The 23212-nt window shown below is 32.5% G+C and overlaps 1 protein-coding gene across 1 annotated transcript; it reads left to right on the top strand.

Annotated features, from left to right (window-relative positions):
* Nucleotides 1-1198: 1198 nt before the first annotated feature.
* Nucleotides 1199-7402, top strand: LOC110019700 (universal stress protein PHOS32-like). Its single transcript, XM_020717486.1, has 2 exons — nucleotides 1199-2184; nucleotides 7355-7402. The coding sequence occupies exons 1-2, from the start codon at nucleotides 1410-1412 to the stop codon at nucleotides 7360-7362; spliced, it is 783 nt and encodes a 260-aa protein (XP_020573145.1). The 5' UTR covers nucleotides 1199-1409; the 3' UTR covers nucleotides 7363-7402.
* Nucleotides 7403-23212: the final 15810 nt, after the last annotated feature.

Genomic DNA, 23212 nt, shown 5'->3' with positions numbered 1-23212 from the left:
AATGAGATTTTTACAAAAAAATATATTAGCTTTAATTAGCTTTCATGATTTCTTTATTAAAATAATAAAAGTCATGTGAAAATAGTTGGTACTCTATCCTAATAAAAGGATCTACACATGATTTATTTCTTAAATCTTCAACATGTCATACAAGGCGATCCTCTTTCTTCTACTATATTTATAATGGATATTAAATATTTATCTAGTTGTTTAATCAAAAAATACATGGATTATCTTCATTTAATTTTAGAAGTTAAATAAAATTTTTATTTAGCCTTCTGTGATAATTTTTTTTATCTTTTCCGATAGTAAAGTTGCAATAGTTAGAATTTTTAAAAATTTATTGACCTCTTTGAAGAGAAAAAGTAATATCACCTTTAGCTCTAATAAGTCACATTTTAACTTCAAAATTATTGCCGTCTTAACATACGAGTTGAGTTACGACTATTACAATCTTTTATTTCAAAATACTCTTCACATCAAATATGTGGGTATTTCATCATGTAAAAGGGGAAAAATGATTTTTTTTTTATTTAATAATTTGCTTTCTTCCTTTCAAAATAAACTTTCTACTTAGAATTCAAAAGGCTTTCACATGGTGGTAGATGTGTCATTTTCTAGTGTGTGTTATGTTCTATCCCAATTTGCTTACATCATATATTACATCCTACTCTGTCTATATATAATAGGATTGAATGATTAATTAATAGGTTTCATTAGAATTCATCTTCTCATAATAAAAAGATTCATTGGGCTTAGAGAGTCCCAATTTGCTTACATCATATATTACATCCTACTCTATCTATATATAATAGGATTGAATGATTAAATAACATTAGAATTCATCGTCTCATAATATAAAGATTCATTGGGTTAGAGAGAGAGTGATTCTTGAAGATGATGCTGGGTTTAAAAGAACTTCAGAATTAATTAAAACATGTTTAGTAATTATCAAATAATTAAAAAATAAGAATATAATTTGTGGGCTGTCTTACAAAATAAATACTATGTCAACTTTTATAAAAATCAAAATTATTTAATTTGAAAGTAATTTTGCAGTAATAACTGAGCGGAATCATTCAAGAGTGTTGAAAATATATATTATTTTATTTTTTCTTTTTGACTAGATAATTGGTGTATATATATATGCAGACTTAACCGGATAAGTATTCCTTGTCGTCGGTTGTGTCCGGCGATGAAGTGGCTAAGTGGGAGGTCGTGTTGCTTATCTATTTCACATCGTTCCGCCATTTTCTCAACCAAAAAGAGGGAAAAGAGACCCCAAAACTCTCTGGCGTCGTCGATCTCGAAAACCAATTCACTCAAAGGGAAGCCGGATAAGTTGCGGAGAAGAGGAAGTTTAGTACATCTGAAGCATCCCGATAAGAAGAGGTCCTGACTCTAGCGGCATGCAGTCTCAACCAGATGCCGACCGCAAGGCGCCGACATCACCGGCGTTAGTGGCCGCCGCAATGGCGCATACGATCCAACCCTCTTCTCCGCGCTTTTTCTTTTCGTCCGCCGCAGCGGCGAACCCAAATATTGGCTCTCACCGCCGGATTGCAATTGCTGTCGATCTGAGTGATGAGAGCGCATACGCAGTGAGATGGGCGGTGCAGAACTACCTTCGCCCTGGGGACGCAGTTATTCTTCTCCATGTACTCTCTACCTCTGTTCTTTATGGCGCGGACTGGGGCTCGGTCGACCATTTCACATCAGAGGCCGCCGGTGCTTTGGAGGATGCCGAATCCAAGGTGCCGCAGAAGAACTTGGAAGATGACTTCGATGCCTTCACTAGCACCAAGGCGCAGGAACTGGCCCAGCCGCTCGTCAGGGCGCATATTCCTTTTAAGATCCACATCGTCAAGGACCATGATATGAAGGAAAGGCTCTGCCTCGAGGTGGAGAGACTTGGGCTTAGTGCTGTGATCATGGGAAGCAGGGGATTCGGAGCATCGAGGAGGAGCAGCAAGGTTGGGCTCGGCAGCGTCAGCGATTACTGCGTCCACCACTGCGCCTGTCCAGTGGTCGTGGTCCGTTACCCCGATGAAACCGGAGATGGCGCTGTGTCGGTTGGGAATACTTCTCACTGTGGCGATGCTGCTGCCGCTGCTGCCGATAAGGAAGCGGAGCTGCATCCGGTGCCGGAGAAGGAATACCATGATGCTTCCGACGGACAAAAAGGTCAGCGTTTCTTATTTTTTATATTTTATGAATATGCTTTCTATAACTAGACCTTAAATTTAGAACTAGGCCGGTGTGCAGGATGTTGATTTTATTCTTGTGTTTGTCTTTGTACTTTTGAGAATGTGAAAGGTTCTTATGTCATTGTCATGCTGAAGATTAATCATTGTGTGAAGAAGGATAGGTGAATGGTGGCCTTTCTTTGTAGGAGAGAGTTTTATTTGCCCTTCTCTTGCTGCAAAGTTTGACTACAGATTATCTGATATATTTAAGAAAATTCACCTGATCAAGTATGAATTCTTTTGTAGGAGATAGTTTGAGTGTTTTATGTGGGTGTTTTGGTGGCTTTGGCGCCTTTTAATATGTCAGAAGAAATTCATCTGATCAAGTATAATTTTTTGTGCAATTTTTCTTTTAAAATTTTGGAATTAAATTTAAGATTATTTATGCTCCAATTTTATAAATTTATAGTCAAATTAAATGTTTTAACAAGATAAACTTGATGACACCAAAGTGATATGATTTGAGTCCAAATAAACCCAATTTAAACCCTTAAAAGTGTGGTTGAAAATTTTAGAACATTATTTGAAGTGTCAATGATCCTCGAATCGTACATCATTACAGTCAAGTCAAACTTCTTGATGAGTTGAATTTTATAAGTATAGGATTATTTAATTCATCGGTCATTAATGCTCTTAATGCCAAATTAATGAGCTTTGATCAAATAAATCAAGACGAGCTATTCGATAGAGTGATTTAGAACTTTGGCCAAATTGCTCTACTGCAACAACAATAACAAGCCCTTATCCCACTAATTGGGATCTGCTACATGAATCTTTTTTCTTCATTGCACCCTATGGAGTGTCATATTTTCATTTAATTCTAATAGATTAAGATTATTTTTTATACAACAGACCCAAGTCTTTTTAGGTCCACCTCTTTCTTTCTTAACAGTAGTCGAATCTAAAACATCTACTCTCCTCACTAGATTATCAGATGGTCGACGTTTAATGTGAGCAAACCATCTAAGACGACTCTCTCTAATCTTGTCCATCACCAGAGCTATACCAACCCTATCACAGTATATTCCTTTTACGTTATTTCTCTAAGCGTCAAGCAACTCATCCATCTAAGCATTCTCATCTCAGCAACACTTAACTTTGTTTTATGCTTCTCTTTTAAAGGTCAACATTTGGCACCATACAACATTGTAGTTCTCACCACCATCTTATAAAATTTCCTTTTTAGTTTAAGCGGTACTTTTCTATCACACATTAGGCCAATGCATTCTTCCGCTTCAACCAACTATAACACCATCATTTTGAACAATAAACCATAGACATCTAAAACGTTCACCCATTTTAATGATTTGATCACCCAAAATTACAATTCTGCCACTAGAGCTACTACTAAACAAAGGCCTTTAGACTCCAATATAGATCTCCATAATTCAAATTTTTCCAGAACTCTATCTCTAGTTATATCCACTAGAAAGATATCATCAGCGGAAAACATAAACCAAGGTACATCCTCCTGTAAATGTTTAATGTGTCCACATAACTAAAGCAAAAAGATATGGGCTTAACCCCGATCCTTGATATAATCCAACTGCAATAGGAAAATATTTGGTCAATTTTCCTTCTATTTGAACACAAGTAACAACTCTAGCATACATATCTTTAATTACTTGAATATAAATTATATCAACATCTTTCTTCTCTAGAACTCTTGAAGAATCTTTCTTGGAACTTTATCGTAAGCTTTTTTCTAAATTAGTAAAAATTATATGTAAATCCTCCTTACTCTCTCTATGCTTCTCCATTTAATCTCTCAATAGATGTATAACTCCCATAGTAGACCCGTCCAACATAAATCCAAACTGATTTCGAGAAATCTTTATATCACGTCTTAACCTATGTTCAATTATCTTCTCCCATAATTTTTAAGTATGACACATCAATTTAATTTTTCTATAATTTGCACACTCTTGCTATTCTTAAAATGGGGACCAAAATACTCTTCCACCACTCCTCAGGTATCTTTTTAGTTTTTAAAATAATATTAAAGAGTTTAGTAAGCCAGGAAATTCTCAAATCTCCTAAATATTTTCACACTTCAATTGGGATTTTATTAGGTCCTATTGATTTTCCACAATGGTTTTTTTTTAAAACTTTCTCAACTTCTTTTTAACTAATGCGACGGTAAAAATAAAGTGTTTTATCATTATTAGGGATATTAAGATCACTAAGGTTGATTATATTCTTCAGAAACTTCATTGAAAAGTTTATCAAAATAATTCACCCATCTATGTTGAATATCTTACTCTAAGAAAATCACATTTTGAATTTCATCTTTAAAACACTTTCCTTTAATTAATTCTTTACTTTTTTTTTCACTTTATTTTGTGAGTTTATCTAATTTTCATTCTTTTTTGTATCTAATATATTATAAAAATCACTAAAAGAAGATTTTTCAAATTCACAAATTGTTCTCTTAGACTTTCTGTGGGTCACCTTACATTTTCCCAGCTCTCTAAGCTTTTCCATGTGTGTAAAAAGGGTTCGTCATAGTTTATAAAAAATGATTTTAATTTATTAGAATTAAATGAAAATAAGACACTCAATAGGACACAATGAAGAAAAAAGATTCATGCAACCGACCTCTCTTAATGGAATAAAGGCTTATTGTTGTTGTTGTTGCTGTTGCTGCTGCTGTAGGTTATCTACAGGTATTTAATTAATTTTGTGGAATTCATTTCAAAGTTCAAAAAAATGCATTAACTTTTATGGTTGCATATGAAAACATGAATTAAATAGGAAGAAACGGACAAAATACATATGCACCAACAAATGTAAATTTAGTAGAAAAAAAATTGCGTCAATCAGAGGTTAAGATTGGTTATTATTTCAAATGTATTATGGATAAGAAAAGGGTGGAAGATAAGTATAATTAATTGTTGTTGACATAAAAAACATATTAGTTTTGATAATATAATGATGAAGAAGAATAACATAAGTTGTTGGTGCATAAATAATATATTCATGTACAATAGCTTAAAAATATTTGCTTTTCACTTCATCTGTCAGAATAGTGTGTAAGAGCTTTAATTCCTCTGGAAGCATACTACAAAAGACCAAAAAAAAAAGCATAAATCAAAAGAAATCTTATATTCATTGGTCTTCATTATGTCCTCAACAGCCTTAAAATATCTTCCTCCCCATCTACTTCTAATCTGTGAGTAAATAAATTCAATTGGATGGAATTGACTTCTTTCTTATATCACCAACTAAGTCCAATTGCTTAGATCTATTTTCTTTTCATCATGATTAATATGCATTCATACATTACAGAAAATTTAGAGGTGCTTTTCTCCTTAGCTTACTTGCAAATAACATGTGAAGACGGTGCAACATGATTCGATAACATTATTAAGGTGTATTTTGTGTAAAGATGTGAATGCATAAACAATCAAAGTATCCAAAGATAAATTTAGGCAACATCATTCACTATAACTTCAGAAGCCCTTTCAATAAATAAGTTGATGTAGGTCAAAAAACATAGTAAAGTTTATGCTAAGAAAAATTCATGAGCAATGTGAAACCTTTGAACCACAAATATGAAATTGCATAGAAATTTGAGAATACAACAAATGAGTGAAACTGATTCATCGTGAATATGATAAAATCTACATGGGAGAGCAGAGAAAGAAACAAAGATCAATATCAAAGCTAATTAGTGCCAGCTAGGATCAAGTATGTTTATTACTTGAAAATTCATGACCCTGGAGCAAGAGCTTTACATCCTTATTTTTTAGGCGAAGATCCCTAACAAACAAATGAAAAGATTGCAAGAAACAATAAAATTTAAGAAAAAAATATGCAAAAGGGAAAATTAGTAGGGCTAAGCTCAAATAAAAAGATCCACTAAGTTGATTAAAATTATAAATATCCACACTTCGTTTTTGTTGGAGAAGACATGATTATAAAATTGATAGCACAAGACTAGCTTGGTCTACTATAACTATGGTGGAAATAGTGGAGGGGAAAAATGGCAATCAGACGACTACAGTTGGATGAAATTGATTAGGCTATAATGGACATGATATAGCGGTTAAGGGATAACTGTCGAGTAACAACGGTCCAATAATGTGGTTAAATAACGGTGGTATGAAAATGGTGCTCTGATAAAAACAATCAGATAATGTGGGTGGCTCGCAGTTATTGCTTAGATTGGTCATTGGACAAAGTTTTAGAATTCTTCAGATCTAGATATCATTTTTAAATTGAAGTATTTTTTATATGGAGAACAAGGATTATATTATAATTTTTTTTAGCATTGCAGGTCTCCCCATCATCTTATAATATTTTCTTTTTAAGTTTAAGCGGTACTTTTCTATCATAGTTATAACTCTGTCACTAGATCTACTACTATTAAAATTACGTTCTATATATTCAGTTTTAGATCTACTTACACGGAGGTCTTTAGCCTCTAAAATAACGTAAAAGAAGGAAGTTGTGTAGTCTCTATCTTTTTCATAACATTTATAATTAATTAAACTCCATTCAAGTTTAACGATGTATCCTATGGCAATAAACATATGTTAATTGCAACCATGCATAAAAATGTAAAGTAATTCTGTCCAGAAACTCGGTGGGCATAATTGTTCGCAAAACATCTCTGTGTGCAAGCCATTGCAACTTTTGTTAGATGATTCTCCCTCCGGTCAAGAAAAAAGTGGAATATCAATGTAGTTCAGAGTATTCTCAAAAAATTATATATGAAACATCTTCCTTGTTGATTAGGATATTGATATTCACACGCATCAACCAAATCTTCCTCCCAACAATTATATTATGGCTAAGATTTTCTTTTATGTGCATGTTGAAATGCACGATATGTAGATATTTTAGTAGATTGAGACCTCATGATATACATCTGAACAAATACAATGATGTTTGGATTGAAATGACATAAAATGAAATATATTAATTAATAGGTTAATTATGAATCAACAATAATTATCTTCTGCTTTTTCATTTCATTTTACATGCACTAATCTAAGAATGGTCAGATACTTTCATACTAATGTTTTTGCTTTTAAATAATTCTCTAGTAGATTTTTCACAGACCTGGTTTTTCTTATGTTTATTTGTTTTTTTATTGGTTGCAGATGCGTAAGCATAGCAAGCATTTACTTACGACTGGTCCTCTTGTCCAGGTGAAAAAATAGAAACTCAGCTCTTGTTTTGTATTGTTTTAAGCATTGCTTTTTTTATTAAAGTTAACTGTTGTAAAATCAGAGGGAATGGAAGCAAAAAATTAAATATAAATAATTAATTTGACAGCGCGCGCGCGCACACACACACACACACACATATATATATATATATGAGAGAGAGAGATCCAATGGATTGCTTGATTGATTTTAATCGGCAATCCCTAAATGGATCAAACGACAAGATCGCCTAGTTGATTTTTATTTTGTTATTATAATTATTTATGCTCTTTTTTCTTTCGATGTAGTTGTGTGTATAAATATTCATTAAAGAATACTCAATCTAAGTTTTTATGGCCACTTCTTTTCTATATGGTATCAGAGCTAAACTAGGGTACTATTTTCTAACATTTATTATTATATCTCATTCTTCTCTTTATTTTCTTCAGTTTCTTTGATTTTCCCTCCAAGGAGTTAAACATCATGTTTGGTGACTCTCAAACTAAAAGAGAGCTTCTGGGGTTACATGTCTTATATCAATTGAATGGAAGAAAGTATTTCAAGCTGTCTCGGATCTGGATTTGTGAAAACCTTCCTTAAAGAAAAATCTTCATCATCTTAAGGTTTTTCCTCTAAAGATGAAAGGCCCAAAATTTGCACTTTGGGATGAAGCAAATTCTATTATCATGAAATAGTTATAGAACACTATGATACTTGAGATTAGTAAGATATTTTTTGCAATCGTAAAAGATGTTTGGGATGGTGTCAAATAGATCAAAAGCCAAATATGTTGCTCTTTTTTATGCGGTTAAGCAAGATCTCAACAACCAAGCAACATAAATTTCTTGTAATTGAATATTTTAATACTTTTAAAGTTTATTAGTTTGAACTAGATTATTACCAAGATCTCAAGATAGTGTAGAGAATAGGCATTGATTCTCAAACAATTTGTGGAAAGAGAATTTTTTTGTTTCTTGGTGGATTCAATAATGAATTCAATCAAATTTGAGGTCAGATTTTAAGCAGAGTGGCCTTATTATCTTTAAATTAAGTTTTCTCACTTGTACAAATTGAAGAAAGAAGAAGGATGGTAATACTGAATAACATTATTCTTGAAACATTGGCTAGGATAACAACCAAATCTTATGAAAAATGATTAAAAGTCACTAATACTTTAAAGAAAGAACGAGGAACTTTTCTCCAAGGCAATCTATGGAGCAATTACTACCAGAAAGACACATACTAGAAAAACATTAAAATTTCACAAAAAACTTTGAAGCTATGGCGGGAATAAAGAAAGTCACTCAAAAGGATCAGCTTGTCTTATGAAATTAGAATGACTTAAAAAGAAATCGTCATGCTTAGAAACTTCCTCAACTTTGAGTTATGTTCTTCTTTTATTTTCTTGGCTCAATATAGTATGAATTCTATTTCTTATACTTTTAATGTCTTAAATTATTTCCTTAAATTTGGACCCGAGATTTAAGAATTACCGACCACATGCAAACCTTATCAATTTTTTTCAAACCTACAAACTCTATCCCTGTAATAGAGCAATTAAATTAGCAGGTGATTCCCTAGCAGTTGTCGCAGGTTATTCGGATATTCCTATTTCTCCCACATTCATACATAATAATGCTCTACATGTCTCTCATATAGTAGTAAATCTTTTATCAATCTAACAAAGATGTGAAATTGGGTCCGCGGGTTGCATTTGAGTCAGAACTAAAATTTAAATGACTTGAAACTGTTTGACTCAAACCCGATCCAAATATTTAACGAGTTATAAAGTTTAACCTGAACTCGATGCGTCTTCAACCTGTTGACTCGAACAAGACTTATATAACCTATTTGACATAAGATAATAGCTAGTTGGGTAAAATTTGAGTCAATCTTCGGTGAATTTTGGTTTGACACTTGGTTTCGAGTCAATTTTGGGTTGGTAGTTGAACCCGAACTCTACCCCATAAATTAAACAAATTAGAATTTTTAACCCAAACTTGATTCGAAAATTTGTAATTCAACCTGAACTCAGATTTTTCGAGTCGGTTTCCGTTCGAGCAAGCATATGGGGTCATTTTTTGACACCCTCACAATCCATAAAATCACTAAATAACATAGTTGCAAGGTAATTTATTTTATCACTTATTGTGTATTTAATGATCTTATTGCGAAAAACCTAATTGGGCAAGCCAAAGATAATAATAGACTACCTTATTAATAAAAACACTTTGTCGCGTTCCTATATCTCAACTCTCATTACAAACACTATTTGGAATACCATTAAAGGCTAGGGTATTCCTCTTTTAAAATCTTATAATGCATATTTCATTCTATTTTTATAAATGTTAAAATTGAAGAATTTTATTGCGAGACTTGTGAAATTACAAAACATCATCATATTTCTTTTGTAAAAGTGATTCTAGATTTTTTTTTTTGTTAATTCACTATGATATCTGGAGACATTTAAAAACTCCCTATCATTTGTGGAGCTATGGGATTTGTCACCTTTAGTAATCATTGCATTCAAATGGCATGAGTATATTTTATCGAATAAAAACTTGATGTCAACCTTATTTTTTTAATTTTTATTGCCTTTTTCATACTTAATTTAATGCTAACATTAAGATGTTTTACACAGATAATAATTAGGATTATTTTTATTTAATTTTATCTTCCTTTTTCGACAAAGAGGGCTTCATCCATCAATTCTTTTGTCTTTACATCTCCCAACAAAATGGTTGATAAAAAGAAAAATGGACACTTCATTGAAGTCACTATAGTTCTTTTTTTTTTAAATCAAGTTTCAGAAAGATATTGGGAAGAATAACTCTTACTGCCACATAATTGAATACCCTTGAGAGTAATCAGCATCCAAAGTTTCTTAAACTGCCTTATAGAGTTTTTCTTACGAGCAGCTTCTCAAAAGTCCCTCCAAAAATATTTTTATGCATTGGTTTTTTTTACATCCTTCAATAATATTGAGATAAGCTGATCATAGAGCACTCAAATATGTAATTGTAGGACGCTCTTTCATTTAGAAAGGGTATAAATGTTATCACCTTAAGAGTTTATTCACTTTAAATGATGTCATCTTTGATGAGAAATATTTTTTTTCAAATAAACTCATCTTCAGGGGAAGAACAACCAATTGGAAGATTAGTTTGATGAAATCACACTTTTCCACGATGTAAACTCCAATCGCTATATGCATTCATGTCCATACAAGAAGAAATAATTCCAACCAAAATCTCTAACAAACTTAAAGAATTTGTTCAATTCGTCAACATACATTTACCACTATACCTCATTTCTTGATGTTTTCTTAAATGATTTCTTCCGACATATAAACCTTTTTAAAAATATAGTTCCAACATATTAAAATATCTCAAACTCTATTTGAGACACTATAAAATAATAATTAAAAAGATGTCATGGGAGATAGATGAATGCCTTAGAAAAAAATCACATTTGGGATATTGTTCAATTACCAAGAGAAAAAAAAGGGATGCAAATGGATCTTTTCGGGCAGTTGGAAGCCTGAAACAGTTTGAGGTAAGATTAATAACGAAGGATAAAGTTAATCCTATGTATTTGGCAATCAAGAAATATTTGCTCTTATTGTAAAAATAAATACTATTTTCATTTTAATTTCTGTTGTCGGTAATTTTGGATGGTCCATGTGATAGTATAATATGAAGAATGATTTTTTAGATGAAAATATTGAAGAAGTTTATATTTATTCACCTTAGGATTCGATAGGCTCTAACATAAGAAATAAGGTATGCATATTTGGAAAAGTCATTTTGTGGTCTTCAACAATCCCTAAGAGCGTAGTTTGGCATATTTATAAAAGCCATACATGGAATGGGATACAAACCAAGTCAAGGAGACCATACTCTTCTCCATTAACATTGATAGAAAAAGTATAATTCTCATTGTATATTCTCATTGTATATGTTGATGATATAATTATTTTATGAGATGACAATAAAGGAAAATAATTACTAAAAAAGCTTGCTAAAGAATTTGAATTTAAATTATTGCGCCAACTCAATACTTTTTGTGTATGAAAGTTCATTAATTAAAATAAAGAATTTTCATCTTTCAACAAAATAATATTATTGACTTACGGAAATCAAAGATGAACTCGATAGAGAACTTCAATTAAACTTGATAAAAATTAAACATAGATGAAGGAGGAACAAAAGTGGACATATGACAATACAAAGATTAGTGGCAAAAGTAATCTATTTATCTAATTTTCACCATGAAATTGCCTTTACAGGTAGTCTTATAAATCCATTTATGCACAAACATGATGAATCTTACCGTCAAGCTGATTACAAAGTCATTAGGCCTCATAAATTAAGTCTAAGAAAATGAAGTTTCCACAAAAAAAAAAAAAAAATGTTATACTTTACAACTTGAAGGTTATACTGATTATGACTCTGCGGGGTCACCAGCAAGTAAGAGATCTACTTCAGAATACTAAACACTTCTAAGAGAAATTTTTGTAACATAGAGAACCAAAAAAATAACATGTCATTTCACTATCCATTGTTGAATCTAAACTTAGAACAATTTACTTAAAGTATCTGTGAGCTCTTATGAATTAAAATCATTTTAGGAGATTTAAAATTAGATGAGAATTGTCAATGAAGGCATTCTATGATAATAAATCTAGCACCGATATTTCTCACAATCTTGTATAACATGATCGCACCAAATATATGGAAGTGTATAGATTTTTTATAAAAAAATATTAAAAATTGGATTGATTTGCACTCCATATACAACAAGAAGATACCTTGTTGATATATTCACTGAGGGGCTTAGCAAACTCACATTCAAGTATATTGTAAGCGAATTTGGAATAATGGATCTCTGCCATCAAGGTTTAGAGGGAGAGTTGGAATGGCAATTGGATCAAGAAAGGTTGGTGGGAAAGCCAGGCAAGAAAATTTAGAGGCCACAGATTTAATGCTTACAAGGAAGCACCTCTCCCATAGATTCATAACAAAAAAGGAAGAGCCAACGGATTACTCCATTAGCAAAAATCAGCAATTCTTTTATGGATTAAACAATGAGACGGGGCATTTCTTTTTATTTGTTATTATAAATATTTTTTTTTCTCTTTTATTTTCTATATTATTTTGTGTATGAATATGCAGTTAAAGCATGACTTATCTAAGCTTTCTTAGCCACTTCTTTTCTACCTATATAATACCTGCACACACAAATCTATCAGCAAGTTGTTTGGAGAATCTCTCAATGCAAAGGTGACTGATCGAAATTTCTAGAATGATATGAATTTTCTCACTCATCATACATTTTTTGAGCACGGGGAATAATCTTCATGGGATGAAATAGTTTATTTTAGGTGGCTCAAGTGAAATTTCACTTTGAAATCACAACAATGATAAGAATTCGGATGCCCTTAATGACTGTTGACCAAGAAGCAAGTATGAAACTCTCAAATTAAAATCTTTTTCTTGTTCTGGAGAGAATTGTCAATGCAAAGGTTAAGATCCTAAAGCATTGATGAGACGGACTCACGACTATAAGGTGAAGCAGTGTTTGAGACTATGAGTCCAGTAAAAAAGCTATTAAAAGGGCTTTAGAACAGATTATCTGAGCTTTTTGTCAAACTGTCAAACTTGAATTTTTATGGCAACAGAGCTTGTACAAGGAAGTGAGGCCTGGATCCTTAGGAAATTCTTTTGCATTGATTAGAGCTCTTGAAAGAGGTTGAACAATTAAACGAGCTAGACTTTCTGAATCATAAAGGAAGAGGCGTGGATGTCTCTGTTTGCAGTTTCAAACAACCGTAGAACAGTAGATATAGCAATAATAATGCAATAATTATACAGTTAGTGAGATAATTGGGCATCACGGGGATAGAAAAACTCCTATCATGTAATATTTTGATTTTCAAAATGATAGAAATGTACTTATTTTTTAAATACATATAGGTATTGTAATCTTCCCCAAACAGTAGAACAGTAGATATAGCAATAATAATGCAATAATCATACAGTTAGTGAGATAATTGGACATCACGGGGATAGAAAAACTCCTATCATGTAATATTTTGATTTTCAAAATGATAGAAATGTACTTATTTTTTAAATACATGTAGGTATTGCAATCTTCCCCGAAGTTTAAAAAGCAGTTATATTACTAAGAATGTGATGGACAAGTACTAGTGCCTTTGGACTCTGAAGTACTGCAAAGTCAATAAGTTTGATTCACTGGAACTTGGTGAATCTATTTTTCAATGGAAGTTATTCCTTTAATGTGAATTAGTCTCTTGTCTCTCTCATTTCTTTCTTGAAGAAGTTCAATGTGTTTTGGCACGTTTTGGCCTTCTGTCATTACTGGTTATTTATCACTCTAGAGAACTTGCATTAGCTTTCATAGGGAGCGACATAACTTCTACATTCACTTGGTTGGCCCTATCAAATGTTTACTGCATCTTAAAATTATTAAAAAATAATATATATCATTAAAGAGTATTACGCAACTTATTCCAGATAGTAATGTAACATCCAATGCCATAATAATAAGTATCTTCAAATATTGAATTGATATTTCCTAACCAAGTTAATCAGAGACCTTTGTGTTAGCCAACTGAACCTGCTTTCTGGGACCATCATTCGCATGGCTTGGATTACCATACATGTTATTCTGTTGCAATAGCAAGTTCTTCCCTCACTATATTTTTTTCACTAAATTTTTGCTTGGTAGTTTTATATATTAAGTTCGTAAAATTTGGGGAGATTGCCCTATTATTCAATATTTGCTAAGCAATATTATGCCACAGGAGAATATATATGCTCCTATCATTATGGAATTTGTTAATTTCCTTGGCTATTACAGCTTTCTATTCGCAACGAAGAGACTGGTGGAATTAGTCTTTTCCACAGCCAGATATTTACCAAGACATTTATAAGCCACAATGCTTCAATGCACACCTTTCTGAAGGCAATGAACTTGGATTCCGAAATGGACGAAGCAATATCAAATTTCTTTGAAGATTTTTGTGAAATGGAACTACTTTGACTTAACGTTACATTTACTCATGGACTTATTATAATTTGATCCAAATTTTCTCATCGTAGCTTTCAAATGCAACCGGGAACCACTAAAAGTTGAAGAATAATTCATTATAAATTGAAATATACAAGAATTTTGCATAAAACAAATATTTAAGAACCATATTAGGATTATGGGTGCAGCTATTCATTTTTTTTGCTGTGTGTGGTCATTTGTTCGGCGAATTCATAATGCACATTAAGCTACTTGTGTTGTGAATAACTACACATGAGAGTTTGCATCTTAAGGTTAACAAGTTTTGTGTTGAAGTGTTTTCACCTAAAATTTTTCATATTTAAAAGAAATGATAACCAGTCTTTTATTACTTAAGGGTTTGTTTGGGACATCCAAATGACTGAACACTAGATTCAAAAATATTGCGCAGGTTAAAAATAAAATTAACATAATCACTTCTACTACGATATGCATGCACATTTTTAAATTTCGCAAATTCTTTATAATGAGCAAGATTGAATAATATCACATGCTATTGAGTTGACCATCTTGTCTATAGGATAAAGTCACAAGTCTCACTTTTACTAGTCTGAATTCTCCTTTCTGTAGAGGTTGGAGTTGACAAGACTGTGCCTCTATTGAATTAGTCTGATTCTCTTTAAAAGGATTGTGGTTGATATAATTAATACTCTAACAATATTCAAATGATACTATTAAACTAAAATTATAGTAATAAACACTTTTAAACTCTCCGATTATTATATTGAATGCAAATTTTAACTAGAGTGATCTATTCTCAAAATCAAATTCTTAAATTCTATAATATGAAACATTCACATGAAATCTCACTTTAACGCGAAAGATTACAAAAAAGTAAATGTTATATCAATTCTATCACTATATTCACACTCAAAATGATCTCACGCCAGTAAGGACTTGACTTGTGTCCTTTATTCATATGATTTGGCTAGTCATCTCCCTAGAAAATTGTTATAACCAGAGCCCTCACTTGATAGTTTAGTCAGTTAAGCTCCCTTATATTAGGATTATGACTATAGCTCGTTAGGATTATGACTATAGCCCGTATGTTCTCTAATGACTTTGTTTATTTAAATTGTGAACTATAGAATATACCTGATATGACAATAAGCCCTTTAAATCAATTCTCTTATACAAGCATCCACTCCATGCTTTAAGATTTTCATAGACAAAGCAACTTTTGCTGCCAATAAGGGTCATTTTGTTAGGTTGGGTCGACTATTTACCTAAGTAGATTACTATCCATGATAATCTGGGATGTTGAAACTATGAGATTTTAGTTGAGTTCATCACCATTTCGCCCACTGTCTGACTTATAAAATCACAATGATAATTTCATAATTTCAAAATTTAAATCTATTGTATTATATGTTTGTCGGAATGCATGTCTAATGTCTAGCCTTAATCAAAAGTGTTATCCAGATATCGAAAGGGGCAATTAACCATAGGGGTTTGCGCTTATAGGAAACCTTGAAACTTTTTTTTCTTTTTCATAAAATCTCGTAAAAAAATTTATTGCTCACAAAAAAACAAATTACAAAGATTGGCAAGCAGTTCTATTAAACCTAAAGAAAAGAAAATATAACCACTCCAAATAACACAAAAACCTAAGAACCTTCAACCAAGTATAACTCACTCAAACCAAAAGAAACCATGATTAACTAATAAAATGAATATCTAAACAATGACCACTGATAAGCCGAGACATCTCCATTGGCGCCACACTATTAACAAAGATCAACTGAGAAGAAGAACCCCTTCTCGCAGCCCAATTACCTACCTTATTACCTTATCTAAAACTATAAGAGCAAGAAACTTGTAAAGAAGATTGCAAAGCAAATATTTTTTTCATCTGTATAATAAGATTTCATGGGTAATCCAACTGCAAGTTACAAAGCTTCCAGAACAACAAAAAATCCATTTCCATAATAATTTTGCTCCTACCACAATTTTTAGCAATTGATAACACCTTAATAAAAGCTTCAGCTTCTGCAATAATAGGAGAAACAAGAACCACAGGAGCAGCAAACCAAATTATAAATTTTCCTTCCCAATTTTTGCATACACCTCCGATTTAGTATTGCAACTCCCATCTACATTAAATTTGAAATTGTTATACTCCTCCAAAAGATGAACTTTGTACTAGAATTAAGCTTCACGGATAATGGAAGCTTCAATTTGTGAAAAATCATCAAGATTAGCTTATTAACATGTTTTTTAAAACTCCCAAACGTAAGAATTTTAAAAACAAAGTTCATAATAGTTCGAAAACAGTTAGAGCTATCCACCACTTCCTCACGACGTTTCACCTCATTCCTCATCCATAAGAACCAAAAAATAATAATAGCAACATCTTCTTCCAAGCACTAATATAACCAACAATATAATGATCAAGACCTTAATCCATCTTCCTGTCAAAAAAACTGAAAACATTTTTTCAAATTTCTTTAGCAAAAGAGCATTTAATGAAAAGACGATCCACCTCTTCATGTTCTTTACACAAAAGACAACAAGAAGGCATCTTTAAACCTTTTAGCTTTAGAATATCATTAGTAGAAAAGATATGATGAGTTTAATCAAGAAATTCCATGCCCATGTAAATCAAGCCTACCATTATACTAAAAAGAACTTGCAAAAGTGTTAGAAAGAGAATCACCAAAATGACATTTAACTTTAACTTTATCAACACCATTACGAATGGGAAGCATTTGAACTGTTTAGCAAATCAATAGGTATTCCAGAATGTCAATCGTCAGCGAAAAGAATAGACCAAGGTACATGTCATGATTTTTCGACAAAAATTTAATATTTGTGTCAACTTTCTAACGCAACCCTCCACTTTTTGGTATATGGGGCTTGGGACCTATCAATGATGCTGTTTCGACCATATTTTTATAAGTTATGAGAGCCTCACCAGTGGAACTAGTATTAGTGATGTTAGAGGCCAGTGAGAGGGATGAGCTAATGCTTGAGGCTATGCAGCCTTTATTAGAAGGGTTTCGAGATTTTCTGACTAATAGTCGACCACCTAGATTACCACTCGTGTAAAATTCAACTTTTATATATCACATCGCAGGATTGGTGCTCCACAACCAACTAGCCTACCGGATGTCACCAACAAAGTATGAGGAGGTAGTGAGGCATGTTGAGAATATGATAGCTTGAGGACTAGTTTATGATAATGCCAGTTTTTGCGTTATACCAACTTTGATTATTCCCAATGAGGATGGATTGAGGCGTATATGAATTGACAACTAGACAATGAATAAAATCACCATTATGTACCTGTCTCTCATTTTAAGAATAGATGAGTTGGATCAATTGTATGGAGCTAGCATCTTCTATTGAGATTGATTTATATAATGGCTACCATCAAATTTAGACAACACTTCAGGACTAGTGGAATATTTACTTCAAGATGCGGGATGGACTGTATGAGTAGAGACGATCATGCCTTTTGTTCTGTTCAATGCCTTGAGCATTTTTAACTCTTTCAGATTTTAATGAGGCGTTTTAGTTTGAGTATGAATATGATGCAATCTAATGTGGGGATTAGAGCGGTGCTGAGTTAGGCTAGACATTCTATTGCTTTCTTTAGTGAGAACTTGAATGATTCCTGACGAAAACACTTCACCTACGTCAATGAGATTTATGTCATTGTAAGAGCCCTCAACCTTTGAAATTACTATGTCAATGAGTTAACGTTTATATTGATCACAATACTTTAAGATTTTGGAATAAGTTGAACGGCAAGCATGCCTCCTAGGTTTAGTTTCTCTTTTCTTTTCATTTTGTGCTCAAGCACAAAGTTGAGAGTTAAAATAAGATAGTGATGCATTGAGCTGTCATCACTTATTGATCATTATTGTGCAGTTGAAGGTAATTAGCTTTGCAATGTTGAAGGATGCATATGTTGCTAACGAAGATTTCTAAAAAATATGGTTTGTTGTGAGGATAGACTTTATATGCAACTCTATAGATCGAGTGACTACTTATGCTATTGAAATAGACTGTGTATGAGTTCACTCAGGGAGAGAATTTTGTAAGCCACAATGGGGGATAACATTATATTTTGGCAGGGACAAGCGCTTTTTTTTTTTTTTGGAAAGAGCATTTCTATTAGACCAAATTGATATGAAAAGTGAAAAAATATGTCAAGCAGTGTAGGATATGTCATTTAGTTAATACCAAAGGGTAAAATATGGGCATATATACTTTGCTACTTGTTCCATAGCAGCTACTTGTTCCATAGCTCTCTTGGGTAGATGTAAGCAAGGATTTTATTGTGGGGTTGCTCTAGACACAACAAAGTGAAGGACTCTGTTAAATGGTGGTAGAAAATTTTCTCTAAGTTAATATATTTTGTATATTGCCATACGACGATGGAAGCCTCACATTGCAGACTAAAACTTTAGAGTGATAGTCCCTCTTCATGTTGTACCCAGGACTTTCACTTTAGATCAGTTTGCAAAATTTTTTAGTCACAGAAGTACCTTATGTGATAATGATGTGAGAGCTCCCGCTTCACTGCAAAAGTAATATTCGTCTCAGGGATCAGAGAGGGACAACTTCGTCTCACATTTTCCTGAACGTGAGATTTTTTTTTTACTCGCCTATTTAGCTTTTACCAGGCAATAGGTCCCTATTTAATATTATTTTAGTTACTATTTGGGTTAATTTGCTTCAGGGACTATATGACTGGTTTGAGAAACTATTGCTTGGTTTATGTTATTTAGGGATGTTTTCTCGTTATTTTATATGTTGGAGTGTTGCATACTTCCATTTTGTTCTAGTGGTGTGTCTATGACCTGATTGGATTGAGTTGATGATCTCTCCCGGACGTCGAAGACTTTGTTTTCGAGAATGCTACCTTCTGTTGTCCAACTGTCGATTGCGTTTGATATCAACTGTCATCTCTTCTCTCGCCTCCGTCACCCAACCTACAGCCTACCTAACCTTCTCTTTGTGTTCTCCTACACCATCTAGGAACCATAAATTGTTGTTAGGTAAGCAGAGTACAAAATTTCAATTCAGTTCAACAGTGCCTCTGCAAATAAATGGATAGACATAGATGGTGAATCACACTTTGGAAAATCTTTTATGGTGATTTGTTAGTAAAAAACACTAAGCAATGAGATTTAATTGTTCCGCAGGTTGAATTTAATTACAAATAGGTTCACTAATTAGTTTACAGTCACAGGCCTTTTGAAATTATATATGGACTAAACCCCTTAATACTATTGGAGTTAGTGCTTATACTCTTAGTGATTGAGTATTGTATTGATACAAAGGCTAGGGTTGGAGATATTCAAATTTTATGAGCATGTGAGGAAAACAAATTGCTAAACATAATGTCAAGTATCATAAGCAGGCTAATAAGTCTAGAAAAATTGTGTTCTTAAAAGAAGCTGACATGGTGTAGATCATATTAAAGGGGAGATTTCCTGTAGGGCCATTTGGAAAGCTCAAACGTAGAGCTAACGTTCTATTCAGGACATTAAGTAGATTAATGATAATGTATACAACATTAATATCTTAGGAGACTAAAACATTTTTGCCAACTTTAACATGGCTAACTTGTTGTATTTTAAGGATCTAAAAGCTTTCAAAGAAGAAGGTGAAACCTCTTCTATTCGTGAGAGTAACATGTGAGCGTTCAATCCAAGCAGATTGGATTTCTCGTTTCATGAGGTTCAGTAGCGATAAACTTCCCATCTACTGATTACTGTCAGCGTTATGAGCTCCTATTTGATTTGTAATTAGGGTTTAATTTTTGTCATAGTATAATTATGTTGTTTTAAACAAAAATAATATCGGTCATCTGATGATTCAATTAAAAGAGGAGATGTTTTAGATTCGACTTATGTTAAGAAAGGCAGAGGTAGACCTAAAATGACTTGGGCATATTGTATAAAAAATGATCGAATTTATTAGAATTAAATGAAAATATGATACTCAATAGGACGCAATGGAGAAAAAAGATTCTTGTAGCTGACCCCACAGAGGGATAAAGGCTTGTTGTTGTTGTTGTTGATAATCATGTTGTTTTAGAACATAATTTACACACTTAAACTTTGTGTTATGCTATTTGGAGATTATTTAATCTGTTCTTTCCTATTCGTAGAGCTATATTATTCTTCTTCTTCAAGTGATGAGTACACATCTTGATTGAGAATAGGTAGTGGAAAATCGACTTCCGTATCTTGTTAATATCCCATTATAGCTGTATTGTTACTGTTTTCCTCTTTGGACAGCAGCTAGTGCTTTTTTGTCTTCCAATATTCGCTGCCTTCTCATATTCTTCTCTTCTTGCCATACTATAACAACTCCCCGTGCTAGATTCAATCCTCATTGTTGGAACCCTAGAACTGTCTAAAGACTTCCTTCCATAACTTCTTAGGTGCTCCGAAACTAATTAATATAGCAATCTAATTTCCTTAAGTAGTTCCATTCTTATGTTCTCTTGCTCCGTTGTGCTCAGAAGAATAAGTGGATTTAAATGCAATACACCATGATTTTCCATGTAGGTTAAAGAAATACATTAATATTTTTGTGCTCTATCCAATGTAAGCCTCTTAGTCTTCATATCTACTTTGTTCTCAACCTCAACTTTATATATATTAAAATTCTCTTTTATTTTTAGTCACAAGAAAATATAGTTTGATGAAATATGAATAATTATCAATAAAAATCACATGATATCTTTTTTCTGCCTTGTCATACTGGATTTCTTGTCACCTTAATCAAAGTGAATACAACCAAATAAATTGCTAGAAAAACAAAAAAACAAAGCAAAAAAATCAAGGCAAACATCTATTGATTCATCCTTTAGGTAGAAAAAATCAAATACCGAAATAATTCTTGGCGCACATATGCAATATATTGGATTGGCCGTAATATCATTGAAAAAGATTTGAAAGCAAAAAGATATTTGCTGTGGAAAGTGTTCGATGGAAAAATGATGAACTCCTTCGAAGCTTAGACTGGCTCAAATACTTGTCTATTGAGAGCTGCTCATCTTTTTAATTGAACTTCCCTCTTTTGCCTTTCTTACAAAGAAATACCAGAATCAATCTCGTGCTAATCGGAGATGATGAATTATATAGTGTGGATCTCCAACAATTGCTTAGATCTTCCAACTGTATACTTACGGAAATAAGAGGAATCTAGAGAATTAAGTACTTTTGAAGCGCAAATTGAACTCTTGGATCCAATTTTGGAATACTTAAAACATAGACTACCTTTTAACTTCAACGACTCAGGTTGCATTTTAATCTTAAATTTTCTGTTTTGAATCACATATATGCATAACTACATGTGTCTATCATCAGTCGTCTGATTTCTGACCAGTGAGTTCTTGCCTCATGAATGATTGTTGTGTGCGAAGTTTATCTTAATAGCTACATCAACACAAATATCAAATATTAGAATATGGTTTCCATATCATTTTTTATTTAATTTAATAATGCCCACTATTGCTGAATTACATTTATACATTTGTTAGCGCATCTAACTCAATTTTTCCCTAGTTTTATGCACAAAGTTTGTTTCGAGTAGATATATTTACATTGCCCTTTTTGCTTTTGCTTTTTTCAGAAAAAAAATAAAGAGCCTTCGTAGACCATGAATATTTGGATAATCCATCAATAATGCTTAAAGGGAGCCAACCTTATTTGCCTCACCGACTCTCAATGTTATTAGCTGGTTGTACTCCCCTCTGGTGAGAAAACTTCACGCATAGATAGTTGATGAAGGTGCCTTTTGTTTTCTAGATGTTCTTAGATTACCTGAAGGTTGTCACTGAGAGGTTTATTCTATTGAATCATTTTCGCCTGACTTGGAGATCCTTATGGTTTTGCTGCCATTTTCAAGATATTATCACTTGAAAAGAGATTTTTTGTTGGCACTATTTTATTTTAGTTGATTGACTTATTCTGTTGCCTTCATATAAACTTATTTTCTCAACAATGCAATTTCTTTTAGGCAAACAAAATAGTTATATTCTCATTAGTGGTTGATAATCTTCCGTCTGTAACTAAAGAAAGAAGAACGCATCAAGGGTTTGTTTGGGACAGTTGCAGCTCTTTAAAGAAGCAATTGTGAAGATGTTGCTGAAGAAGCTTCTATTTAAAAAATTGTAGTGATTATTACATTTTTTCTTTTTAAGTCAAACAAGTTTCTAGTAGTCACCGCATTTAGTCAAGTCAGGTTATAAAATGTAATTTTCCATGACAAATTTATGAAAAAATGGGTAAAATGTAGTTTTCCAAACACAAAAAAGTATGGTACGGCAATGCACGGCTATCAAACAACTATCCCAAACGCACCCTAAAAGAGTATGTTCCATTGGCGGTGAACAAGTTCATTCATTATAGGATTCACAATGGAGCAACCATCAAATGTTCTTATTCCAATAATCAAATAATAATAATAATAATAATAATAATAATAATAAAGATGATATTAACAGCTATTTTAAGAGTGGGTGAGAACTGAGAACTAATTTTGTTATTAAGACTTTATAATTTATTATCAAAATTTGGATTTTAATTTATGTTAATGCAGTCAACATTTCCACCATTAAAAAAATAAATAATCAAAAATTAAAAAAAAAATATCCGACTACATCTTGTTCTACATCTTCAGGGTTATGCCTTAGAATACGTAATTGGCTCTAACGCAATAACGGGTTAAATTTAAAGACCACTCCAACAATTAAGA

This window comes from Phalaenopsis equestris, unplaced genomic scaffold (assembly GCF_001263595.1).
Source record: "Phalaenopsis equestris unplaced genomic scaffold, ASM126359v1 Scaffold000070, whole genome shotgun sequence".
Classification (NCBI taxonomy): domain Eukaryota; kingdom Viridiplantae; phylum Streptophyta; class Magnoliopsida; order Asparagales; family Orchidaceae; genus Phalaenopsis; species Phalaenopsis equestris.
The sequence above is the reverse complement of the archived record's forward strand: the minus strand, read 5'-3'. Positions and strand labels throughout refer to the sequence as shown.